The sequence below is a fragment of the Rissa tridactyla genome, chromosome 6 (genome assembly GCF_028500815.1).
Source record: "Rissa tridactyla isolate bRisTri1 chromosome 6, bRisTri1.patW.cur.20221130, whole genome shotgun sequence".
Lineage (NCBI taxonomy): Eukaryota > Metazoa > Chordata > Aves > Charadriiformes > Laridae > Rissa > Rissa tridactyla.
The window spans coordinates 59,119,406-59,146,657 of NC_071471.1; the positions used below are offsets into that span (position 1 = coordinate 59,119,406).

At 42.9% G+C, this 27,252-nt stretch overlaps 1 protein-coding gene across 4 annotated transcripts in view; it reads right to left on the reverse strand.

Moving 5' to 3' along the window:
• Nucleotides 1-27,056, reverse strand: part of NT5C2 (5'-nucleotidase, cytosolic II) — a 62,839-nt gene extending 35,783 nt beyond the window's left edge. The window contains exons 1-2 of one of the 4 annotated variants that reach the window (XM_054206155.1): nt 26,912-27,056; nt 6,065-6,185 (exon numbers count right to left, since the gene is read on the reverse strand). In XM_054206155.1, coding sequence (XP_054062130.1) covers nt 6,065-6,165 — 101 coding nt within the window. In that variant the 5' untranslated portion in view covers nt 6,166-6,185; nt 26,912-27,056. Of the gene's footprint in view, nt 1-2,070; nt 4,198-6,064; nt 6,186-19,166; nt 19,336-26,911 lie in introns of those variants that run through there. The other 3 variants (XM_054206156.1, XM_054206157.1, XM_054206158.1) reach the window with 3 other exon arrangements.
• Between the last annotated feature and the right edge of the window lie 196 nt (nt 27,057-27,252).

Here is a 27,252-nt window from a genome sequence, read left to right on the forward strand (position 1 = left end):
TCGAGTCAGCCACGAAACAGGGACTAACTAGCCAGGAGGCTCAGATTCCTGCTTCCTCAAAGTTTAGGCACTTTGGTTAATCTTCACTTTATGGACAACTTCCGTGTTTTCATAAGCTAGGAGAGTAAAAAAGAAATAAGGGAACTAAATGGATTAGCTTTTAATAGCTTCCTATATCCAGGTTCCCCACAGCCTCTTTAAAAACGCTAATAATGAAAAAAAAAACCCCACTACTCTTATGACAACTGGATGTTCTAAGTATTACTTGCTAGTCCCCAGATGTTGTGTGGCTGGGGGAGACGTCTCACTACATGACATTATAGTTCTGGTCCCAGATGACTTCCACCAACAGCAGTGAACTGAGACGAATCCCTCACTGACCTGACTTACCTGGCCCAAATCATGGGAGCAACCTTAGGAGCATACTAACATACATCAAAATGTCTTGTCCTTGGGTGCTGGATGCTTTGGTACCTGTCTTAGAGGGGATAAGAAATAAACTGCTTTAAACTACTAAAACCAATATAGTAATTCTTTTGTGAATCTTGCCTCTTTAGGCAGGTAATGACCGTTATTATTTATCATACCATTTTGATCTTTTTTGAGAGTTTCATTTTATTCCTTCTTCAACCAAAGAGAAATATTCTGACATCTTTGTAATCATATTCAGAGGTAGTGTTTGGGCTCGAGATGACTTTAGGCAGATGACACATTATCAGATAGAGGAGACAGAAGAAGGGCATCAAAATTTCCTGGCCACTTCTAGTAACATTTCCAACATAGTGCCCTGCAATTTCACAAGACTAACCGTCCTTGCACAATTATAGTGACATAAAACTGGAAAATCAGGTTATGACTGGAACTTAAAAGTTTCATGATGCTGTATCCAGAAACACGACGATGAGCACTTCCCTCTGAAATTCAGCAGGAATCAGATGGAAGGAGATAGCCTTGGCCATTTCTGTTTCCATTGTTTGGGTTTTCTTCCCAGGCAACAGCAGAGTGCCAAGAAGCTCACATATGGATTCCATCCCAAAATAACACCCGTCTGCTCTGTGAAACTATTAAAGCTAGGGATCATGGGACATTTTTAATGTAATTTCTTTATTATTAATTTGGCAAGTGTTCTGCTTTCTCATAAGCTCGCCCATTCTGCCGCCTTAACACTCCCTCTCCCTCCTCTCTCCAATGTCCGAAGCACTAAAGCAAAATAAATACAGAGCCACATGCTGCCCTCCGCTACACACATGCCACCGCACGAGTCCAGGGAGGCTGCACAAAGACATATGAGGACAGACCATAGCCAGCAGCACCTACAGACCTACCTCATTTACAGTTACATGAAAATACCACACGTCGCCTATCCAAGCGTGCCCGATGAAAAGAGCACGCAGACTGATACTTTTTTCTCATTTGCCACCTCAACGAACCGATCATTGTAAAGAGACTTTATATATAACTACGCAAATAAATAAACAAACAGTTTCAAGCCTCATAGCCTAGTTTATATAACATTTCCACCTGTTTGCAATCGCTGATGATCCAGTATCAATAAAGTGAAGAAACAAGATCAGCAGTGAATAGCCCAGACTTCATAAATTTGAACAAACTAAAATACATCATTAACCCTAGAAATCAAAACAACTGATTGGTAATCCTGTTGTCATTATTAAAGTATGTATCATTTTTTTAGCAGGATCTCAGCATACATTAACAGCTTAAATCACTTAACTCATTTTACCACCATAAGATGCTTTGAAACCAAATTCGAGCGCAAAATTTAAACCATAAAACTACGAAGCAACTTAGTGAATACTCTATGAGCGGTCAGTAGGATAATCAGGATTAGGAATCATGATGCCACATCCCCTGTGCTAGCGCGTAAACAACAAAGTAAGAACACAAAACTAAAACAACAACAGAAACCCCATGTTCAGGATGAGAAGTCTCAAATTACTCTGATGCGAAATGGTAAAAGCATCCCAAAGTCTGCATGTTTAACAAAAAGGCCATCTTCAGCCGCACTGCCCTGTTAAGCCAAAACCACAGAATAAAAGTAAATGCAAATACCTGTTTCCTGGATCTTGGTAACTGTCAGTAACAAGAGTGGATGGAACACCAACTTTTTCCATTATTTGCTTTAACTAGATGTGGTTGCTATTTAAACCCTAAAGAGCTATGTGAGATAATCCAGAGGGTGCCTAGAAGTACTCACTCCAAGTTAAAAAATAGACACTAGGGCAATTTGGTGGCTCAGAGTCAACCTAGTTCTTGCCTAATTACAATCACGTTAAATGACAGTACTCCTCCAGAACAAATGACCTAGTGATTATCCTCTACCCGGAAAAGTCAACAAGCAGTGCATGAGGGAGGTGGCCTCACAACCACACACACTAGGGAAAAGCCACCTAACAGCTACACATCCATTTTATTTCCGAATTAAAATGTATGTTGCCAATAGCAGAGTAATGCCGTATCCTCTTACCGGTGACCTCTGCTAGAGAATGAATAACATCTAGCTTGTATATTAATTCATCTTTAGACCTCCCTCCAACAGGCGCCAACAATGTTGTATAACGAGGTTATGGCTGATAGTAACACTAGCTAACCGAAAGTCTGAGTTGAAGTCATCAGAAATACCCTGAAGATAAAACCCCACCTCTTCTCCTCCCCTACAGACTTTTTCTAATTCTTGATGTTGCTGCACAGCCGTTGAACTCTACAGCATAGCGTAAGTGTTCGTACTCTCAAGCTTTGCTACTTCATCAATAACCTCAATACTGTACTTTCTTAAGCAGCTATACAAACTGATCCAAACACCAAGTAACAATTTGGGAAGGAAGACAGCCATGGGAGAAAACCAGCTGTAAATATTTGAACATTCTTGCCTATGGCATTCAGACACGATTATGATATAGTCATCACACTCTGAGTCAGTATGCATTACACCAGTTAAACCAGTCTCAACTGGGATTTCTGCCAACAATGTTATATGTTGAACATCCATCCATCAAGTATGATACAGTAAGAAGTGCAACACCTGAAAAAACACATTCCTACTACGAACAACTTCAGTAAAATATTTGTATTAGAGTGGCACCTTCAGAGATAATTTTTTTAGAAAGTTTTTAAAAAGTTTCATGTCCAGAAGAACATTATTTTTATTTTTAAGGTAGATTATTTTGCTTGGATTGGAAATTTTTCCCCTTATTTTATGCTGCTTCAACATTTACAAATCAAGCGTATCGAATCTTGCACAGTACATTAGAACCAGAAAGTTAAATCAATCGGTCTAGGTATTTCCCACTGATAGTTAAGTAAACATAAAGTAAAGAATCGGTGAAACAAGTTTTTAAAATTTCACACTTCAGAAAACCAAGCATTACTAGCAGCAGATAGAAAACCTCAATGAATGACTTGGAGCCCAACTGGGCTTCTGACATTGGTATCAAAAGCTAGCCCCAGTTATGCTCATCTGCAAATGTGGCCCAGCTGCCAAGCTCCTCCAGCCTTCCAGATTGGGCCCATAAAATCACTGGGACCAGCTTTATTTAAGGTAAAAAAATGCAATAGTTGTAAATTCAATGTTCTTTTTCATTGTTTTTGTTTCTAAGTCACTTTAGATTCATGTTGTCAAGGTTGTTTTTTTAATTCAGCTGCTAGAGTAAGAAAAAAAGACAGAAAAAAAAGAGAGACACTGAAAGAGAAAGAGAAAGGAAGGAAGAGAAAGAAAACAATCTTGACAATTAATGCCTTGTCTTTTATATCTCTCTTTTTTCATAAAATTGACAGTGCTTCAGCAATATTCCAAGAGTTATCTCACTGGACCTCACTGAAACAAATTTCCATCCTAGAACTGATGGCTGTGACCAGCACACATATTCTACAACTGAACAATTATTAAAATACTAAAAACTATAATATAAAACAACTAGGGAAAATAACTTCAGTCCTACTCTATCAAATTAAGCCTGCGCTTACCTTTTAAGTAACATCACATCTGTTAACACTAAGATCACAAAAAATACCAGAATAGAAATCTGACAACACTACCTCTGGAATGAGGTTGTTTCAGATTCTTACAATACTGGATTATCAAAATAACTACCATGAAACTGGTACACCAAAGCCATTAATAGCACAGATTTATACTAGAGTCTCGGCATCAGGTTCTCTCATTCTCTCCCGTTCCCTCCCTCCCTCTCTCTCATTCCCTCCCTCTCTCTCTCTTTTTAAAAGAGGATAGTAATTTCAAAACAAAAATGTGCCTCCCCTTAATGTATTTCCAATGTTGTACTTTCTGTGAAAAGCTGAACATTTCTGCTCAATATGTTTTGCATAAGACATTTCTAGGTTCTAAAAACGGGTACTTAAACTGTACCACAGACTAATTTTGGACTAGCAGATCTCAGCTCCAAGTGGAAACCTTCCTCTATATGAGTGCACTCTCATCTTCCATAAGGAAATTCTTTCTGAAAGTAAAAATTTCTTACATGAGTAAGGGTAAACATGATAAGGACTTGAATGTGTGAGCTCTTAAGGACAAGTACTGCTTCCTTTTGATCTTGTACAACACTTAGCAGACTGTCAGCACCTAACCATAACAAATGTTGAGGAAATATTTAGAAAAAAAAAATAAATAGGCCTTACTTCTACTTCATTTCCATCAGTCTAAATCAGGAGTAACACAACTAAAGTCATAGGTAAAATTACAACACAAAGGTAAACCTGTCAATGAGTTCAACAAGGTGAAAGATTTTTTGCCGGGGAATGGTATAAAATCCCTCTCTTTTTACATGCTATATATAGTTACATTCATTAGACGTTTCCATATCTGACAAACCAGCTGACACAGAGAGACTCAAATAATGCCACCACTTAAGACATGTGCCCAAACATATTCACTGGAAATTGGAAAGCTTCAGAAATGCATCACAGGATCCATTACTTAGCCTTAAGTGTTGCAACTTGCATAACCTGGCCTATCATATGATGCTAAGGCGTTTTTTCTGTAATTAGATGCCATTTGGAGAATCAAAAGATATCTAACACTTTCAAAACACTTCCTCAGAAATACCATCGTATATGAATCACAAATGCAACATGGCATTTAAGCATGAGGTTGGGAAACTTGACTTCTTTTCTGTTTCTATATCAGACATACATCTCCCCAACTCCTGCCGAATATACTCTGATCATCATACTGCATGACTTCTCAAATCAAAAGAGCTAAACTTTGAAAATACACCTCCCACAAACAGAATACTGACAATTACTAGATGCTGTTGCTTTTAACTCTGTCACAGTCCAGACATCTGATAAGGATACAGATTGCATCCATCTTTTATGCTCTAGGCCTGGAACCTTGGGAGCTGTGGGCTAAATTCTTGGCTCAACCAAACCTCCACCGTGATCTTGTGAAAACAATCTAGTGTCTGTACTGTGATTCCCAAACTGTAAAATGACAGTGATAACATTTCTTGTATTCCATACTCTAATCTTGTTTATTTAGACTGTAATTATTTTACAGCAAAGATGGTTTTTAGGCACATCTACCACAGAAAAGGAGGCTGAGATCCTGTCTAGTGCTTCTACATGCTCCTGTGGTACACACAATTAACCATACTAGATAGAGTTCTCCGACACATAATTTCCGCTCCCATTTGATTTCCTCCTTATTCATATTTGTACATTCCAGTGTCTATGGCTATGCTCTCCCAGTGCGCGCTGCAATAATTACTATAATAATTCTGCCACTGAGTATTTCTTGACTTGAAAGCTTCTGCTTCTATCCCAAAATCTAACTTTGATTAATCTTTCAACTGCATTAAGAAAGCATACCCTCACTCACTCTAGTACATGTACCTCAACTCTACTGTTTGTAAATTCCTGCAGGCCAATACTATGCTATCTTCTGAGTTCTCTTCTACTAACACTTCTGCGAGGAAGGTGAGAATGACCTTTCTGTTTTACCAACATGCAAAAACCAAGAAATGTGGGTTTATGCTCAGTTTATTTCCCTCCGTCTCAGCACTTTAGTTGTGGGGTTACACAAATGACTTACCGGTGATAGGCTTCCCGGCGGTACTTTTTCAGAGCGTGACCATCCATGTTTGCAGGGAGATCTGCTGCATTCTGGAGTCGGTCGCTCCACGAGGTTGTCATCTTCAAATCCGTATTTATTTCTGAAAGAGGCAGAAGAGAAAAGCTTGCTTAAGTTCAAGGTTTATTTCACCAGAAAGTAGTCTGTTTCCTGGTACGAAGAGATGCAATGCCACTCAGGAAGCTTTGCAAAGTACCCGGTGGAAAGATCTGAGTTTGCAGGTCAAGCAAGATGCTTTCCTCTGAGATATTTGACGAGACAGGGAGTCAAAACAGAGAGCTGAGAAGGCTCTTCCATATGGCTGGAACTGCAGACATTCCTATCCATTGTGGTGAAAATGCATTTAGAAACAGTTTTCATTGCTGAAAAGGGGTATTTTTCACCTCAGAATTACTAATATGCATTAGTGACAAGTGACACAAAACCTACCCTTTATACATCAGATAAATTAGGCAGGGCAAACCCTACAAACCCCAGCGGGATTGACCTTGCCACTTTTACCACACAGTAAAAATAGAGAGCCTTGTTTCTGCCTTTGTTTCTCATTTGATCTCTAACCAAAGACAAAGCCTCAAACTGATGCTAAATTAGCAGAAACAATTGGAAGGAAAGTAGAAAGATGATCTTTTGTCCTCTGCAGGTCAGCCTCATTCAGACAGAGCAAGAACACAATGCCAACCTGTAACACTAGCAATGCAAATATTCACCAGTAGATCTTCACTAACATCTGCACTCCTTCACAAGTACTGGCTGTCAAAACCAAACCACCAGACAGTCCTTCTCGTCAGGAAGGCTCTGCAGGGAGGAAACAGGGGTACCTTTCCCAAGTGTGTCATTAGCACACTGGGGCAATCCTTCTCTCCCCATCCTCCAGCCAGACACGTGTCCTGCTGCGTCCCTGGCACCAGGTGGGATGATGAAGCAGCCCCACGGTGAGTCCGTTCAGCTCACCAGTCCAAGACCTCACCCATCAAAACTAACCGACCAAAAGCAAACAAAAACTGGGTAGTTCGCCACTGGTCAGCAGGCTGAACCCAGACCAGCCTGCCACAAAGCTATCATTAGAGCCAGTGCGAAGAACGGGGTGGGAGATGCATCCCACAGTTACACCAAATGAGGTATAATACGAAACCATTCTTGTGTAACCCACACAACCGCTGGACTGCAAGGCTTGGCTTGTTCGCTCTTCCGTAAAAGAAGAAAACCACCCACAAGTTACATGGGTAATGATACAGCAACCATTTCTAGACACCTTTAAAATATGACTGCCCTCATTTTACAGAAGAGAAAATAGATGATTTCATCAAAGAAGTGAGTAGAGCGAGTGTCCAAACCAGTGTTAGAAGTCACAGCACTTTCAGCGGTCACACACATGCTCATTCTCCTAGAGGAAATCTGTATAACTTTTTAGTTTTAAATTTGATTAAAGAGCAACAGTTGCAATCGTCACAGCATTTGTTAGTTTATTTACCTACTAGTTGCTGGTCATAAAAATCAAGCAGACGGCAAACAGCTTGTCTGTAAAAAATATGTTCCTCCCTCCCCCAGCATTCTCTGCTTGTCTCCCAGTTACTGTAACCAAAGTTTACAAATGCATCTTCTGCCACATCCTAAAGGTCACCAAATTTAGGCCCTGGCAGGCAGCCCAAGGGACCGCATGCCAGAGCTGAGAGCTCTCCCCCCTGAATTCCCTGCAACACACCCAGGAGAGGAGGTCACCGCAGCGAGAGGGCGACGGGCCATTCCAGCCAGCCGCAGCTTCCACAACAGGGCATGCAGGGAGAAACAGCTTCTAAAATAGCCCAGGCCCCAGCCACCAAGGGCTTATAAGTAATTACCAGCTATTTAAGCCATGCCCAAAGGCAGATGGAAGGCAGCACAGGGCACAGAACTGAACAGCCCGCAAGCATCAACCCGTTCCACTTCAAAGGCAGGGCACTGCCTGTGGGAACGCTCCTTACAGGCAGCAAGGGCTGCAGCAATCCTGATGGAGGAGAGGGACCTTGGGAGAGGAGCAGCACCCATGCCAAAGCAACAGAGACTCCAGGTCAGAAGACAGAGACAAGCAGCACAGTGAGGGATCTGGTACAACCCCAAGACTACAAACTACAGAAAGGGCTTGCGTCCCCAGAGGGTGGAAAATCATATACCCCATGGATATTTCAAGATGGTCCAGATTATCACCACCTTGGTCTTACCTGGAGCTATTTTAAAGCTACAGATTCAGATCCAAAGGACATACACATTTAAGACCTCTAAAAGGCAAGTGAGAGAGCTCTGAAAATACTGTTGCATGGCTGGTCTTACAAATCACGGAATCACGGAATCACGGAATCTTCAGAGTTGGAAGGGACCTCTAGAGATCATCTAGTCCAACTCCCCTGCTAGAGCAGGATTGCCTAAAGCACATCCCTCAGGGCTGCATCCAGGCGGGTCTTGAAAATCTCCAGAGAAGGGGACTCCACCACCTGCCTGGGCAGCCTGTTCCAGTGCTCTGTCACCCTCACTGTAAAGAAGTTTTTCCGTGTATTTGAACGGAACTTCCTATGTTCTATCTTAGACAGGTCTGGGTCTAGGTCTTCCAGCTGTAACAAGTCCAAATCCAAGCTTCCTGCCATTTAGAAGGGCTACACTATTCTGCTTACCCAGCCAGACACATAGCAAGATTCGAAGATTTACACCCACAGCCAAAGCCAGAGACTTTCCGTTGAGCCAGCCTCTTCTTCCCACTTATCTGCTTCCCATCACCATCACACCACATCAGAGATGCTGACACAGGTACTAGGATAGGACTGCTCCCAACAGCCATCCGTGCCAGACATCTGATTGTTCACCAATAATATCCTACAAAATACCCTAAAATCCAGATGGCAGAAGAACTTTAGCAGGTTACCTTTAATAACATCCTTTCTAAAATGAGGAATCAGCGCAGCAGTTTGAGCTGCTATATGATAAATTCTCCCCTTCAGCAGGAGAAACCAGACTGCATCATTCTGTTTGTGCTGGGATTCAAAAAGCTGAGACCCGAGGAAACCACAAAAATCTGAGTTTCCATAATTAGGCAAGAAAGGCATGAATTATTTTAATGTTCCAGCCGTATTTTGCTGTAGCTGTGATGAACGGAGTTCATAGGCAGGACAAGGTTTGTAGACAGAGGCAATATCTTTTATTAGACCAATTGGTATGGCTGGAAAAAATAGACAAGCTCTTGGCCACACAAGCTTGTCTAAGTTTTCAAACTATCAGTTGCTCTAATAAAAGATATTACCTCTACCTTCAAGCTTTGCCCTGATTCATTTATTAAAATCTTTCTTTTAATGTTCACACAGCATAAAATAAAAAAAACTTATGCTGAAGTTTTGTATTACGTGAACTCAAAGGCACTCTTCCAGCTTAGCAGGCTCCGCTGGCACTGTGACAAGAGCTTGCTGCTCTGAAATAAAACAGTAACAACTGACAAAGGATATTGTGATGGATGTAGATATTGTGATGGATGTTCCCCACCCAAAAGTCTTACTCACACAAAAAGTCTCATGGACTTCAATGAAATTATTCTGATGCTTTAAAGGTGTACAGATCAGCCTACCTGCATGGGTAAGAGATATGAGACCTGATATGAGACCTGATCCCTGAATACAAATTCCTTCTTCCAAATAGAGAGAAAAATAAGAAGGGCTGAATCACTCCATGCACTTGTAAGCCACTGGAATAAACATCTAAGAGAGCGGGCAGCAAGCCAGGCAAGATTCTCAACTCCGAGCAACTGAAATACGATGCATCTTTCTTTAGTTACAAATCTATTTTTGAAATCAATAATCTGTAAATAGCTTCACATAAAAATAGAAACCTTTACATAGACAAAACATGTCAGAACAACTCCCTGTAATTTATTGCAAACATGCTCCTTACTAGTACAGTCTTAATTAAGCATCTGATAGCATTTATGCTACAGGGTTAATTTTGAAAAAGTATTTAAAATCTCCGCTTCAAAGCTTTGATACAGGGCTACTATGCAGCACATATGCTTTGGTCCAAAAGAACATGAGATTTTTAGCACATATTTTGAAATAAGTCCATTTGCTTCTTTTGTCAGGTTTTGGCTGATTTCAAGTATTATCCATAGTGTATTTTTTTCAAGTACTCATACATATAAAATAACATGTTCAGAAGCATTCCTGTTCAAGATTTACTACTATTTTTCTTATCTTTTTTGACAAACAGTCAGAAATTTCTGCACCTGATAATACTTGATGTGTATTTTTTTCCGAGTTTGTTTTAACACTTTGATGATGCAATGCCAAATCAGAGGCACACACACTAAAATGTAGAGATGAACAAAACAGCAGTGACAGTCCCACTTTTTCCAGGATATTCTCCGAGAGCTTATATAGCAGAAAACAAAAGCATCACTGACCAACACCAACGTTGTAGTGTACTCACACTAATTTGCCATGCGCTACATCTGCCTCTTCTCACACGTTCTGCTTCAAGAATCCTTAATACCTTCTCAGTACGACCCACACATGTACGTGCCCAGTAGAAAGCAAACAGCGAGAAAAATCACCACACCTAACATTAGTTACTTAAAAGCTTTGCATCTAGTCAGAGGCTGCAAATATACTGACACGTCTCATGGTGCCCTTGCCAAGCCTAGAGTGGTTCCTGGATCCCCACTGCAACGCTGCTCTATTGGAGGTGGCTTTGTGGGGTCCCAGCGAGGGAGAAATGAACCGTGTTAAAATCCTGAGAAGGGGAAGAGGGAAGGGAAGCAGGATTGGGGTTGCTTTGTTCAAAACTCGGATCAAATTCATGGTCCGGGTCATGGCATGGTCTCACAAACAGGGAGGGAGAAAGCAGTTCTTTTCTGCAGCTGAGAGGACTGTCCATGTAAGGGTGGTTGAGAAAAGGGAGTGACTCACTTCCCAGGAGTGTCCCTCTCCCTCCACCAAGGGCAGAAGTAGCTTGCATCTAGTTTAGGCGAGACACTTGAGACAGCTAGCATCAGAGGAGGTGAAACCCACTCAGGTTAGCATCAGATCCTGTGACATCCTGGGATGGTCTGCAGAAAGTGGCCGGGAGTGTGCTGTCCCCCTCAATAGGATCTCCTACTGCCACTGTGCCACCAGGGGCCGGGCAGGCTTCTGGCCTCACCCAGCACGGCAGTTTTTACGCCTGCGAACCCAAAGCACTTCACAAACTCTCATTCAGATAATACATTTAAGGGGCAGCAAAAGGTGCTGTCCCCATTTTGTCAGCTAAGGATAGCGGGGCACAGAGAAGGTAATAACACGGAGCAAGTGAGAATCAAATGCAGAAGTCCTAATTCCTCAGTCCCTGTGCTAAAAACCAATGTGAGATCCTAGTGCTGTCAGGATGAATCACATAGACACATTGCATCTTCCTTGCACAGTATACTTTAGCACAAATTCAAATTTCAATACTTAGCATCAACTGGCCGGCACTGAGAGGTCAGCTAAAAAGTATATGAAATGTAATTTCATGTTTAACATTGCCAGCTTCATAAATATAAGCATGCCTTGATATATCTGCCCTGCTTTAAACTGCACAGCAGGAATTAATACGTAGACAGATACAGCCTTAGCAAGCTCAAATCTCTACACATTTCTCAGCACACCTGATTTCTGCTCCCTGTTCAAACCTTGCATTGACCCCTGGCTCTCCCATTTTGCACCCACACTCCCAAACTCTTCCCTTGTTTGGTGCACAACAATTTCAGTCTCCTCTCCAACACGGTCACTCAGGCACTGTGCTTGATCTCACCCGCTGTGCTCACACTGAAGCTCTCTGCAAAGGCAATGAATCAGTTCACATACAAATACCAATAGTTACTCCTCTTCCCCTAGCATGCCGGCCCTTCCATGGCTATCTCCCTGGAACAGTCCTTTCTGTGCAGGCTCCCACCTCAACCAAGGGCTGAGTCAATTCAGCTAGTGTCCGGGAAGCAAAGATGAGACGTCTTAGGGCTGCCAGAAGGCAAGGTGACATAGACTTTCTAAAACTGAAAATGCCAACTCGTGAGAAAAAAAGTCTGTTAAGTAGCATTTCTGAAACCCAGAACTATTCATGTGAGCTAAATACTGAAATCTCTGCTCACGCTCTGCTTAGGAAGAACAATAGAGAGAGAATGGGTGAGGGACTCCCCAGCCCACATTTTAATGTTCCTGATAACTCAGAACTACAGGTCCCAGGTGTACAGAAGTCATTATGATCGGAGAATCCAGGAGTACCATTAAAACACATTGGAAAACAGGACAAACCACTCCTTTAGCTCATACCAGTGCAATGTAAAAAGAAAAAAAGTCTCGTGATAAACCAACTCACAGAATTTGGCAGAGCTCCCACTTCTGCAGAGCTAAGGACAATAAAAAGAAGATTTTTTAAAGTATGGTAGGAACAAGAGAAATCCTATCAAGGGAGCAGAGGCATTACTGAACAGAGATGAGGAATAACACAAAAGGGGTAAAATTCTTCAAGAAATATTTCCTGTTTGCATTGAAAAAAAAAGGATGATACAGTGTTAATCCCTCAATGCTAACAAAGTATGTCCCGTTCAATTTGCAACCAAAGAGAATGTTACAGAATACACATAAGACGTGAACGTGTTTAACCAGACAGTCTGATCAAGTCTCTCCAAGAATTCTAATATAATTACCTGAATATATTTTGGGCTACGTCAGCTTTACCTGATGGCAAACATACTGAAAATGACAACACTGGATTCAATTAATGAAGAATTAGAAGGCAAAAATATAATCAGTTTTGGTCAAGGTTATCAGTTACAGTAGGTATCTAGATCACGCCTACAAATTCTTGAAGACTGAGAACTACCTGTACTTAGGCATGACACAAGCCCCAAAGCAGCAGGCTTCTGACTCCCTCCAAGCTTCAGGGATTGCATGGATGCCGAATGACACTCCGATCCTATTCTGAATTGCAGACTTACACACCAGCTCTAACTGTTACTTCGCACAGTTCCTCTCCTGTCTCCCACAGCTCTGGGATGACAACTCAAACCACTCTGTGTTTTACTGCCAATGCTTCTGCTTGATGGCCAACAGAAAATTGTTTCCAAAAGGTGTTTTCAATTAGTGATGCTTTTGGAAAATTATATGTCCATGACTTGAGATCTCTGGCAGCACTGGAAAGCCCACAGTTTCCAAATATAAGCAATGAAGCTTGTAAATGACCTAAGCCAGAAAATTGACTCTTTATTTTTTTTCTCCTTGTGACTAAAGTTAAGTTCTTCACTTGAAGAACTTCCACTTCTGGGTGGCCACCTTTCTGGCAGCAAGGCTTCACTTTCATGATGGCAGGAAGGACAAAATACGCTTTTCCTATTTGAATATTAAATTATTTCCAAGAAACACTTCAAAGCGTACTCATGGTAATTAATACTTGAAGTTGGCTTTAAGCAGGATAATTCTCTATGCCCATTACAGCGTATTAAAGAGGTAGAGATCTGCTGTTCAGAACCTGTTAAGGTTAACCACAGACACATGTATTGAGCTCACAGTAGATCCCACTTGCAGTATACAAAGACCCACTGGATGAGATGGATATTAGATGGATAACACTCTCCTTGCTCCACAGATTGTACTAACCCTCCCACCTCCAAGATTGCAATCGCCGACACTAGCTTTGAGTCCTCCCGCAGCAAGGGGGTAGCTGTTTCTCTTGGGCAGCACTGCAGCGCTGACATCAATGCAGCTGCTTTTTGCCAAGAGCGTGCTTTTAGTGCAATCAGTGAAGTGTTCCCAGTCGTACTTTTATTTGACTATGGTCTGACTGATAGAAAACAGTAACTCATGGGTTATTTCTCAATGGGTAAAGTATAAGAGGGGAGAGTGCTACTCATGTGGGTTATTATAGGATTTAATTTAATTTCAGGCTGAATTTTATCTCTGTCGTAAAACCAGATGCTAAAGTAATGGCTATATATCAAATATGTTGTAAAATATATTTAAACAAACCCTGCTTATTTTACATGGATTTTTTTATCAGACTACTTCTACTGACAACCATACCCACAGAGTTGCTGCACAGCACGTAGAGCTCCAGTAATAATCCAGGACCCAAACGCATTGGACACACTAAAAAACATGGACAGATAAGAGTTTCTTCGGGTGACCATCCATTCCTATCCAAGGAGTTCTATTCATTCAGGAACCCCAAGGAGCACTAGTTATTTAAAATATTTTAAGCATTATTTAATTATCATCAATTTTATGGATGGTTAGAAAGGAATTTGGAAAACTGTGAAACCCAAAGTGCAACTCTATGAGGAGCAAACCTCAAATCTGACCCTCTCTGAGTACCATGAGACCATCCATTCTCCTCATTTATCTGTAACTGAGTTTACTGCCTTGAAACGGGAACCACAAATTCTCCAGTGAGCTAATTAGCATATTTTCTAGCTTCTGTATACCTCATGCTTCTCAATATTTCCTGCAGAATTACCATTTTAGTTGTTTCTAACATACTGCTTCTTACACAAACAGTTTGTTAGAGGTAATGCTGGTTCTCCACTTCTCTAAGTCTAGTGTGCCCTGTATTGTCCCACCGCTAGAAAAAAAGGAAGACTTCAGGAATGTGAGACTTGATCCAGAAGAGCAAGAGCTATGCCACAGAGAAGAATCAGCAGACATGAGCGCTTAAGGAAACGCTGCAACTGCAGGTCAAATGCGATCCTTGGATGTACATGGCTACCAAGCAGGACTCCATCTGCCTATATGTCACTGCTACAAGCACTGCTGGAAAAGTGTCTTCAGCCAGCTGTCCCCATTCAAGAACGATACTGATTATATTGAGGAAGGAATAAAGCTGTGAAAGAGAGTAAAGCTGGAGTGGAAGATTGCCAAATTACAGAGAGTGGCTCTGCAGGTGATTTGAATGTAGTCTAGAAGCATTTATGCACAGGAAAGCAGCGTGACTGCGGAGGGCTCTCAGTCTAGCAATGACAGAACAAGAGCCCATGACTGGAAATTAAATAAATCCACACAAAAAATATTAACAGAGAGGACAGTTCATTATGAAACAACAAATTTCCAAAGTAGTTTTTCCATCACCAGAGGGCTCTAAATGAAGGGGAGGGGGATGATATTTAAATCAGCCTTTTTTTCACAGAGTCAAGAATTAATACTGCAGAAAAGTCACAAAGCAGGTCAGTCAAACTCAGTATCATGCCTCAGGTGACTGTTTCTCATCTTATAAATCAATGTATCAGTGAACAAAAGGCTGAGGCACAAGCAAAATCGTAAAGAAACCTCCAGAGAGAAGCTTCACCTGGGGAGAAGGTGAATGGCCAAACAAAGGCTCTTCTGAGCCAACACGGGCATGAACTGTGCACCCTAACAGCCCAGGGAAACTCGCTTCCTTGGGAAAAGGTCTTCAGCAGCCTGCAGCAGCCTCTGCTGTGGAGGTTCCCAGACTGATGTCCAACTGAGCGCATGCCAACAGCAAGCATGAACCTGGCTAAGAGATGTTCTCACTGCTTTTTGTTTCCAGCTGTTAAATTCCAGTAAAAAACACGTAAGATAATTCAAGTATTTTACTCACACTGTTTTCCCGTAAGCAACTGCTCTGGTTGCACAGGGTCTCAAAAGATTGAAAACTAGAGATTAATTTGATCCCTCTGCTGTAATACAGTCTACCCTAAAGAAAATATTTAAGAGTTCCTATGTATTTGCTTTAGCTGAAAATCGTGAGGCAAGCTTTGATGCAAATGCTCACCACAACAGGAATTCACTGCTTGACGGATACCTGCAAATACTGGTATATTGCTAAAAAGATGAAGCATGACAGAGTGCTAGCCGAGCTGCAGGTTAACATAAACAGCACAAAAGGCAGAAATGTCAGCATGGAAGTGAACACCCTGAATTCTGCAAATCGGAAAGGAAAGGAAAGTAAAGATAAACTTTTCTATTCCAACTCTGTTCTTTTACATCAGAACAATCTGAAACATCTTTAGTAACAATCTTGCTGGTAAGAATTGACAGATATAATCCCTGGCTACTCAGCAGCCAGAGCGTTGCTCCCCCTTCTCAAAGGAGACCAATGGTCTCCTCTGTCCCCTTCAGCTTGTTACCTCTAAGTAACACTCTTGGTGTTCAAACCTGTGCGAGGATCTATTACCAACTCAGGACAGCTGAACACCTCTGTGTGAGTTAACAGTTCCCAAAAAGAGAGAACAAGATGAGGCGTGCCATCCCCGGAGACAGAACTGGAAAGCCATCCTTCCACATACCGATTTCAAACCAAGGAACAACTGCCACTGTAACCTGCTATTAAGGATTATACAACAGTAGCTCTTTTGGCAGCAGATCACGGTGTTTCAAAACAATGATGCTTTTCATTAGATTCCACTGTGTTTCAGGAAGCAAATACAGACTTAATGGGCCTTTCCAGAAGCGCAGTAGCAACTGACAAAGTATTTGAGATGCACAATTCCGATCAGTAGCACAGTCATTCCGAAAGCATGCAACTGGGTCAGCTTGGATAACACAAACAGCCAAAAGTCCTCTTTATCTTCTAAACACTGAAGGTGAGGAAGGACATTTTTATTGGCTTTCCTTACTGACTGTTAACAAAACCCTCTTGTCTCTAAAGATCATGGTCCCTGCTTCATTAATATTTTATAGAAAAAGCAAAGATACTGAAAGCTTATTCTGGCTTTTTTCTAATCTTTGAAAGTAAACGGAAGAATAAGGATGATTTTTTTAAAGACACTCCTTTTAAAGACACCCTCTTCCATTCTGGATGGGCCCTCTCTACGTGTTTATGGGCTACATAAACAGATGTGACAGCAGAATCAGCATCTGAACCAACTCCACAGGCTGGAAACATGACTTCACGTGTTCCTCCAGCCTTGGCTGAAAGAGGTCCCTGCTCAGCCCAGGTGCAGACTGCCAGCTGGCTGGTCAGCCTGAGTCCCAGGGCTCTGGACACAACACTTGCCAAGGGACGTGCTGCTGAGTAAAGAAGCTGGCATACTTGAACTGGGGAACACTGGCTCCTCCTTCATAAAAAAAAGCTACTGAAAATAAATACTGAGATCAACAGCTGAAGACGATCCGGCAATTCTCAGAGCTGCTCTGTCAAAACCAGTGAGAACTTTTTTTTCCTGCTACGAGTTTTCTTCCCCAGCGCCATTGCCCTCTCCTCCCACCTCCTTTACGGAAAAAGCTTAGCAAATCCTCATATACTAACTTGGTCTCTCTTCCTTTTGAGATCTTACCCACCAATAACAGGCAGATCATTGACAAATAAACCCATCTTTCCAAAAGAAGAAGGATGAGCTGAGGACTATGGAACTAAGCCTGGCAAAGAAGAGAAAGCTTTAATACCTAGCAAGGCTACAGACTCATATGCAAAACTAGGCCAGTTTTCAAGTTGCTGTTTGTCCACAAAACACAAACCAGATAAAATAATGATACTCCTCAGCTGTCAAGTGCACTAGGAAGATAAATACAGGGATCATTTAGTAAAGAGGATCTTGATTCTCAGTTATCCTAACATATAGGGCACCACATGCACACTAGCCTACTACTGATTTCATGGGCTTCCTGCTTTTGTCCTTAATAATGGTTACCCATCTCTCTTCCAAGAAGCCTTCCCTGAGGCTGATCTAGCCTTTCACATGAGAACAGCAAGAGTCTTCTGCTTCCATGCTCGACTCATCAAAATCGCTCCTGGGCTGGCTGTAACGCTCTCCTGAAGTGCTCACAAAGGCCAAAAGTACAACTCTCTCCTCCCCAGGTGCCCCTCACCTGAGCCACGCAGAAAGCTTCTTTCACCCCAAACCAGAGGTTGGACATGTACTTATCACTGATCATAGAGATCAGAAAGGCGCATATCCAAAACCTTTCCTGCACTCTGTTCTTAGCAAGCAGTTCCACACAGCAGCTCCTGGCCGATGAGAAGCAAGCTACACAGACCTACCAACTGAGCAAGCACAAAGATGTAAAATCCGGGAACACGAAGTCTGTAGGTGTCTGGAAGTGCTCTTACGGTGTGAAGTTCCCCTCCACATACAGAGCACAATTCATTCCTTTTCTGACCTGTTTTTTTAATCAGAGGCAAACATAGTAATTATAGTCTGCCTGATTACAAATGAAATTACAAGTCTGTCCTTAGGGCACAATGGTGTCCCCACCTAAGTGTTATCAGCCCCCAAATCTCATTTAATCTTGACAGATGTGTAGTACCAAGTCACCACTGCAGGAAACTCTACAAGTAAATTAATTTTACAAATACTTTCCCTGCAGTATTCCCATGCTGTTCCAAAACACTGCTAATTCATGCCGTATTTGTTATGCAACAGAATTCATCAGTAAAATAACTGAACGTCTATGATGACTTTGAACTTCTGCTAAGTCTCTGGCTTCTCTTTGATAACCTAACTGTCTCAGCTTTATCAAGTGATACCAAGGGCCTACATTATACTGTTTTCCAACTGTATCAACTTATTTTCTTCAGAAACTTTTTACTACCCCGTCCAAGCCAAACACAAACTACCAAGTTCATTTGAGGAAAACAAAGTCATCTTTCCATGGTCCCTTCAGCCCACCATTCTTAATAGGTTAAATCAGTCCCGCTGACATAGGAGACTGTTCTCGGGCAGGAGCTGATGAGGACACACAGAGTGCTCTCTCTGTACTTGTCTCAGCACAGAGGGTGCTCAGAGGGAACACAGATGAAGTGACAGACGTACTCCATTAGCTGTGACCTGGAAGAAACCTGTCAGCCTGAAAGGTGAGAGAACATTAACAAACAACTAAGAAGCCATCGTCAGCAGGTCCCCGTTATCCCAAAATCAGCGCCAAGAGCTGCTAACAGTGAACCTTCCCTCCGGCCAGGACTTCTCAAGTATCTTGTCGGTGTATAGTTGAAGACTCATTCAACAGGGCAGTCTTGCGCTCTTGCTGCGGATGAGCCAACAGCTCGAATCTCCTGCGTTCTGAGACACCTCTAAAATTGTCTGTCCCAAGCAGAGTAGTACGACAGCCCTGATACACTGAGAAAGATTTCTTTTTCAGCACGTTACCTGACCTACTGTAGCTAGTAGGAAAAAAGCTGACAATGCGCTCAGCCAGCACAAAGCCTCCTGTGCAGCCACAGAAATGCCTCCTTCTAATGGCTTTCAAAACAGCAATTGAAAAATATTCCAGCCTGCCTTTGAGCATCACAACGCGGGAAGACAGTTCTCTACATGTCCTAACCTTTCCAATATTTGTTCCTGACCCCACCAGCACGCATCGATTTATGAGGACTGAAAGTGCTTTTTACTACTGTCTTTGTTAATATCTACTCACTACATGTCTGTGAAGAAAAACGAGTGGTAGATGAGTAAAAGATTGTTAGTTTTTCATCATCTGTTCCCTCCTGATTGCTCAAGTTTAGCAAGCAGGGTTTTTTGGTCTTGGCTCATAAAACTGCCAGTGCAATATTACAAGAGAAGTTACAATACACGTAAAAGAAGAGGTTAAGAACCTACCTAGCCTATTATCATGTGAAAAAAATAGGAAAGGTTAGCTTACAAACGTGTTTTTAACAAACTCTTAGAAAGGCCACAGTGTTATTTCCCTGCATCAGAAGTGACAAAGTCCCGAAATTATTGAAGGCTACAGATGGATATTTCATCTCAGATCGCAGCAAATAAAGCTCTTTCCAATTTGTATACAATTTGCTCATAAAATATCACACACATCTGCTGACAATTCCAGCACTGACATTTTTTAACATACTCACTCTCTATAAAATCATCCCATTTCAACACCACTATAAGGAAGATACTAATAAATGCCAGAACACGTGTGAGACACGTTCCGCTCAGGATGTTTGCAGTCACCAAGTGGTTAATGGTACAGGCAAGCTAATGCCTTCTAGAGGCTAAACTCATATTATTAACTAAAAAGGACTTAGCAGAAGATCGTCTGGTATGCTAGTCACTGCTTAGCTGCGACGCATTCGTGTAGCCCGAGCATGCTGAAGAATAGGGAAGATGGGTTTTGTGTCTAATTACTTGACGCACTCACAGCTTTAGGTAGCAAATGCTCATTTTTATCATTTTTCCCTAGCAGAACTCTATGCATCCCTGTCAGCTGCTTTTGATTACAGGTGGAAAAGGTCCGCTGACCCGTTCTCCCTTCAGAGAGACCCTTTTCATGTGTTTGTACTTCCCTTTAGGCAATGTTTTATTTTCCTTTTTTTAACAAAGGAAAACAATGTGGAAATGCAGCATCCCAAAACACCGAAAGACTCAAAACAGGCACTGCCTTGCTGACCTGCCCTTCATCACTGGTGCACCAACTGACTGATGCTTGCAATGTGAAGCGGAAAATGAAATCTGACTCCTGCCTCAGTTTCCAGACAGCAGAACTAACAGATAATTTACCAGTCTGGCTTGATTCTATGTTAAATTCCTCTTTCCAGCTTCACTCGGCCACTTGTATTCAACGATGGGAAAGCTACAGGAACTGAACTGGAAGAGCAGTTTCCAGGGTCAGCCTCAAGCTAAATGGTGCTCAGAGCACCTGCAATTTATGTTCAACTGACCAAGTTTTTTCTTTAGGGAATGAACTCATCCTGACCTAAAAGCATACACAGAGAATAGTAATATAAAAGTAGAACTGAACAAGCAATGAAAAAGAAACAACTACACAGCTATTATGGGTATCTGTTCTTAAAAGGTGTGAGTGAATACTGCACAGGATGTCAGAAACGACATAATTTAACCAGGACACTCGGGCCCAAATCTTGCAGCCCTTTCTTGTGACTTCAAAGGACTTATATGTCTTTGCATAGTCTTGAAATCGAATTGCTTTGTAATATCCAAAAAGGTGACTTGAAAAGATCAGAAAGAAACACCTGAAATACCTTTGCCAATATGTTCAGCTCTTCTTTTTTTGGGAAAAAGGTCTCTCATATGGAGAAAGCAAAGGAAATCAACATCTAAAAAGATTATTTCTTTTTAATTGCAACTGGCTCTCCTTATTGACTTGCAAAATTACCTAAGCAGCCTGATGTTTACTAGCACTTACTCTTAGATGTTATTATTGGTAATTGCTGTGTTGCGATTACAAAGCACCGGCATAAATCTCAGCACCTCTTCACGTTTCTGTGGGCAGAACATTCACATGCTCTTCTCTGGCCCCATGTTCCTAATTATTCGCTGTGCATGCCCATGTGCAACTCATCACCAACTGAATCAACCCAAACACCATCTGAATTCAGCTGCTCTGGAGATTTTAGTATGCTTTATGCTAAACCATCAGCCTTCTCTCTTTTGAATTTACCTTCCTTCCTAGGTTATTTTAGAAGCCTATCAGATATACGCCATGGCCAGATGGACTACATTTGACGCAAATACTAAGAGAAGCATGATCCAAGTAGTAAAATACGAGTTGATTCCCACCCACAGCTACCATTCTCCAAAGGAGATAAGGAATACTGATTTTAGCAGCAAACACTGCCTGAACAGCTAAATGCTTCCTCCTGAACCCAGGGTACACAGCTGGGATGCAGCTGTTGCTACCGCAGTGGTGCAGGCAGCAGCTGCTGCCAGGGGAAAGGCAGCAGCTCACACAAGAAAGGGACAACCCACCCAGAAGGTCCCACAATCCATATCCGGCCAACACAACTGCCAAAGCTGGACCACCCCAGTTGGAAAGTATTTTGGGGAAGTGTACCTTCCTGGAGGGTTCGTCGAGAATTTGCTTCCTGAAAATCTAGCAAGAACATATCTTAAGTGTTTTATGTATTATGCCAATGTTAACAGGGAGAACTACAAGGCCTGGGTCAAAGCCAGCTAATCCAAAGGGCTGCTCTTAAGTAAACAGTGGAAAACCACCCTGCTTTAGAGCCTCCTGCAGAAACCCATACAGGAAATCTCTGTTTTACCCTTTCCTCTGCACCAGTTGTGCCAAGTAAGGTTAAATGATAACCTTGTAGCAAGCATACATACAAAATAGTAAGTCTTTGTTTGAAAATATCTAGAAGGCAGCTGGGAGCTGTGAATACTCTGTAACTAAATTAAGCTAACTTTGGACCACATAATGACTTCAAGGAACCTTTGTTTTTAAATAAATCCCTTGTGGTGAAAAGAGCCAGAATGGTAATTTTGGAGACCAAAACTGCCTCCTCCTTACTAACAGGATGGGTACAACACAAGAGTACTAGAGCACGTTGTTCCCACATATTTGTTTCTACTAACTTACTTCACTTTGGAGCCACCTTCAAATCTCAAAAAAATCAGATCTCCTTGGGTCTCCTTTTCTTCTTCCATCCACCTATAGAAGCTGTGCCCACACATCCTTTAATTTCAAAAGAGAAACCAACAAGTTGCTCACGTCCTAGCACCATTTCTATAGGTATCTAATTACTGCGACTCCTGCTCTCCACATTTAATGGACTCACACCTTTGCAGATTTTAGAGCAGTTTTAGCTGGTATGATGCACAGGGTAAAAACCCACTTGTTGTTTTGCTTACGTGTTAAGAGAAGGTACCATGCAGATAGTCACAGTGGGGTTTCCAACCTCCCCAGTTTAGTCAGAACTTTATCTCTATGAAACTACCAAAAAAGGGCTGGCTGTGCTGGTAAATCCCACAGCAGGTATTCATGCCCAGAGGATGATAAGCTAAGGTCACCAGCAGGACACAAGTTTAGCCTCCACCATCCTGTACCAGACTTGAAAAAGTGACAGGACTGAGAGGGCTGGCGCAGAACCATCCACTACTCCTACCTTTGGGGACGCAGCTGTCCAGGTGTCCTGGTTTGAGGACAAACCAGGACACCAGGAAGTAAGAGCAAACCTGCTTTTGACCTTACAGTAAGATGCACGCACCGTTACACGTTCAGGTAGTAGTAAGATTCGACACGGGCTGCTGTGTGGTTTTTCAGGCTGTATTACTCAGGCTTTCTTCTTGATCTCGTGCTGTCATATAAAAAAAATGTATTTCTCCTAATATGGCTTCATAGAGGCAGGTCTCCCAAGCACCTTTTTAGCCCTGCAAACACATGCATGAGACTTATGTAGGCGGGTTTAGATTATCAATTGTTTACAGTGACTACCTTAAATACCTGTGCAACTTTTTCCAGATGTTGCTTAAGGCCTATTTACTGTACGTTAAGTTCTATTTGTTGTGCATGCTGGATTCTCTCTGTGGTTGCGTTAAGAAAGCAGACTCATGTTATACATGCTCTCTCTACGCAGAGTACACAGTCCAAGGTTTTAGGAACCATTCCAGTTAAGGAGTCATAATGATTAAAAAGCAAAATACAGCTCATTGCTATGAGCATCATAACCATGACATATAATAATAATTTCTTTAGTAGCACAAAACAGACATTCTACAATAGGAAATATTTATATGAATGTGCACTTTGGAGATGCTCAAAGAATAAAATATGCTTCAGCACAGAATAGCCAACTTTTAGAGACTCCGATCATGGACATTTCAAATATAATTTCAAATGGTATTTGTGCTGCTGACACTATAAATAAAATTTAAAAAGTAGACGCAGTACAGACAATAAGTGAAGAACTCCCATGCACTGACTTGGTAACATATCTCATCCCAAACACATCCCAAAGAGCAAGACAAGGCTTCCACTCCCAGGCACATTCTGTGCAGTTTTCCGTCCGATTATTCTCAATGCTAAAAAAGCCACAGCTGTTTTATATCAGGACACCCAGCGTTCATGAGCCACCCCGAGGCAAGGACACGGCATAGAGCAGGCACTGCGAACTCATCCCAAGGTACATCACTCAGGCTGTCCTCTGCTGACGTGTACCGCTGTCCTCAGTTTCCCTTGGGGTAGAGCTGAAGTGCCTTGCTCTCTTCATGGTTTACGCTGGATGGCATTACAAATATTTCTTATCCTGAGGCGATTAGTTACTGAGGTGTTCTTTTAAAGGAGTGAAGACAAGGCATGGCCCTGCCAAACAGCAAGCCAGTTCCTATGACAACTTTCCACTGCAGCCTGGCTGGAGACCATTAATCCACCTTCCCCAGGCCAAGCAGCTTCTACATGGTAACGTCACTTTGGGTCATTACAGACCTCTGTAGGATTTTCACCAGCAGCCAAGCAATGGCAGGTTGCGTGGTACTGAACCACCCAGATGCCACAGCACTCCCTAATTTCAAATTCCCACAAAAGAATGGGTTCACTGATTGCGACTGCCTGACTCCACTTTTGTCTCTTGCCCAAGATTTCCAGGGCAGGGCTGCAGTCAGCTCTTCTTCCTGCACCTCCCTGCGAGTCGGAATCTGCAATTCCAGTAGGATTCAAAGGCTGCAAATCATCTCGGTTTGTCCTGGAGCACCTATTCTGCAGCCAGCCTAGGGCCATCCCTAGATAACAGCTCACACTGCAAGCTAACCACCCATCTATCAGTTTTTAACTGAAGCATTATTTTATTAAGCTGAACTGCAAATAACAGGAATGATGTGAGCAAATAAACCTATCTGCTTTTTCAGTAAGCATCAGTTAAACATCAGATTTTAATAGCTTGCTTCCCTTTTAGATACAAAAATAATAAACTTGTGTATTTTTAAAGAAAATAAAACACTCCTTTCAGTGTTTCCAAAAGAGTACAATACCACAGTGTTTACCAGTAAACACCACACTAAAGTTTCTGTTTTTTCAAAAACAAACATTCCCCTGGAAGTAGAAAAAAAAAATGTCTAGGATAAATATTTCTACTGATTTTAGGAGGGGTCTATTAACTTTCAATTCAAGCTGTATTAGAAATCAAACATGACAAGGAGTAACAATTCAAGGGGGGTTTATTATCATAATTATTATTAAAAACGGCCTACAAACTGGAAATTTGCCTGGGAAAGTTTTGGCTGGCATCTGATTTTTGCTAGCACATATCCTAGAAACAGCGTATAACACTAATGCTACCAATGCAAATATACTCACAGGCTGTTAATTTCAAACCTCAGCTGAAAACATTTCTCCCATTCTTAGAATTTTTCTCCCCATTTATCTCTGCAATTGTACTTAATTCAATGGAGCACTTTAAATGTAATTCGGTGGTGCATTCTGCCATACAATTTGTTTGAATGACGCTATACAGAGTAAAGGTTGTATTGTACTATATAATGAAACTACGTCTATGCTTGAACAAACTCCAACTGCTGTTAATCAAACCAGCAAGCTCCTGAATGATCTTTTTGGACTCCAGACTAATGGCAATAGATTATTTTAAATAGTAGTCCTACTCTAAAATATGTTTAGGTTGACAGGGGCCGACAAGGGCTGTGACAGACTTCCAGCGCTGAGCTGACTGGTTTGCAAGTGAAACACCAGGGTTTTTCCTCACTGCCAGAACTACAAATTCAGCACATGAACCAAAGATCAAAATGTAGTCTTGAGTTTTGTTTCTGGTTTTCAATAAAACCATGTAGCACCCGGAAGGACCTGAAAATCTTCATATTTTCAATTTATTCACTAGTGACAAATAAGTATATGGATCAATACAATATATTTCAGCCAGTGACAAGATATTATTCTAAACAGACACAGGGGAATATTTGGATAGGTAAGAGGGGGACATTTCTAAGCGACTACTTAGAAAGCATTTTGCAATCTTTGAGGTTTAAACGGTAAATCTTCCACAGCTTAAAAAAAAAAATAATCTTTTAAACCATACGTGATTATGCCTTAGGAGGAATGTTCTCAAGACCACGCCAGAGAGGATCCTCAGTATCCAGCTTGGCAGTCTTTAGAAACACTAGCAAGGGAATAAACTTAAGGGTTTCATAATCTCAGCAGTTCCAGGAATTTTTAAAACTGCCTGTGCTACAAGAAACAGTACTGCCCTATTAAGTCATCTAGTCTATCAGAAACCAATGAAGGTTTGTTTCCGCCACACATTTTGCAACGTTATTTTTGGCACAAACGGAGCAATTAAAAAAAAACAAACATAAGCAAATATGAGCAAAGCAGTTTTGCCTTGTGTTTTTTTTTTTTATTTATTTTTCTGATGCCTCGGTCCTGTCTTTAGGTTATCAGCTCAAGCCTGATATAGCGGGATTGCCAAGAGCAACTCAAACGAAACAGAGCAGTGACAATGAACCCTCGCCCGGATGCAAGGCTGTCCGGGAAGCGTTCTCCCCAGCGCCGGCATCAGCCTTTCTTTCCTCAGCGAAGAGGATCGCCCCTACCCACCTCCCCAACCGGGGTGGCGGCTACCCCGGAGGGAAGCTGCGAGCTGGAAGGTGCCGCCGGGACCCCTCCGGTCCACGTGGGGCGGAAGGCGGAAACGAACAGAGCGGGTGCTGGCCCCAAACCTCCGAAACGCCTTCCCGAGGGCTCCTTCTCCTCAGAGGGGGCCCGTGCGGGGTGGGCTGAGGTAACCTGGGGGCCGCCCCGCTTAGGACGGGCTGGGGAGGCATCAGGGGTTCCCGGGGCACAGCGGCCGGTCAGGGCAGGGGGGCAACCGGGCCCCAGGGAAACGGCAGAGCCGGCGGGCGCTGCCGCCGAGGGGATCCCCTCACCGCCAGAAGGGGAAGCGCCGGCGGCGGCCACCCGGGCTCCACTCGCTGCCCCTCCCCTCCTCAACCCCGGGCCGCGACGGCGAACAGACACCACCACCCCCCGCCCTTCCCGGGCTGTGCGCCTGAGGGGAGCGGGCAGGGGGAGCGGGGAGGGGGCGCTCCCCCCCACCCCCAAACGGTCCCCCCACAACGGTCGCCGCCAACGGTCGCCGCCGCGCGCCCGGCGCGCGCACGCGCACCCGCACGCGCGCACTGCCCCCGCGCGCCCGGGCCGCTCTCACCTCCTGCCGCGCTCGGAAGAACTACCCCGCACGACTGCCGCAGCGGCGGGGCGGCGGCACTGCGCAGGCGCCGCCCGCGCCCCGCCCCTCCCGCCGGCAGGGAGCGGGGAGAGTGTGCCAGCCCGGCGCTTAGCCGCACAGCGGCGGCGGCAGGGAGCGGCGGCAATGTGCTAACCCGCGGAACAGCCGCACAGACACCCCCGCCACACACTCCCCAAAACATCTCCTCCCATGGTCTGGCATCGCTCCGGCCTCCGACCCCACACCCGGCCCCGCACACCCCGCATGCCTGAGCCCCCACAGTTCTGTCAGCCGGCCTCAGCGCCATGGCAAGCCATGCT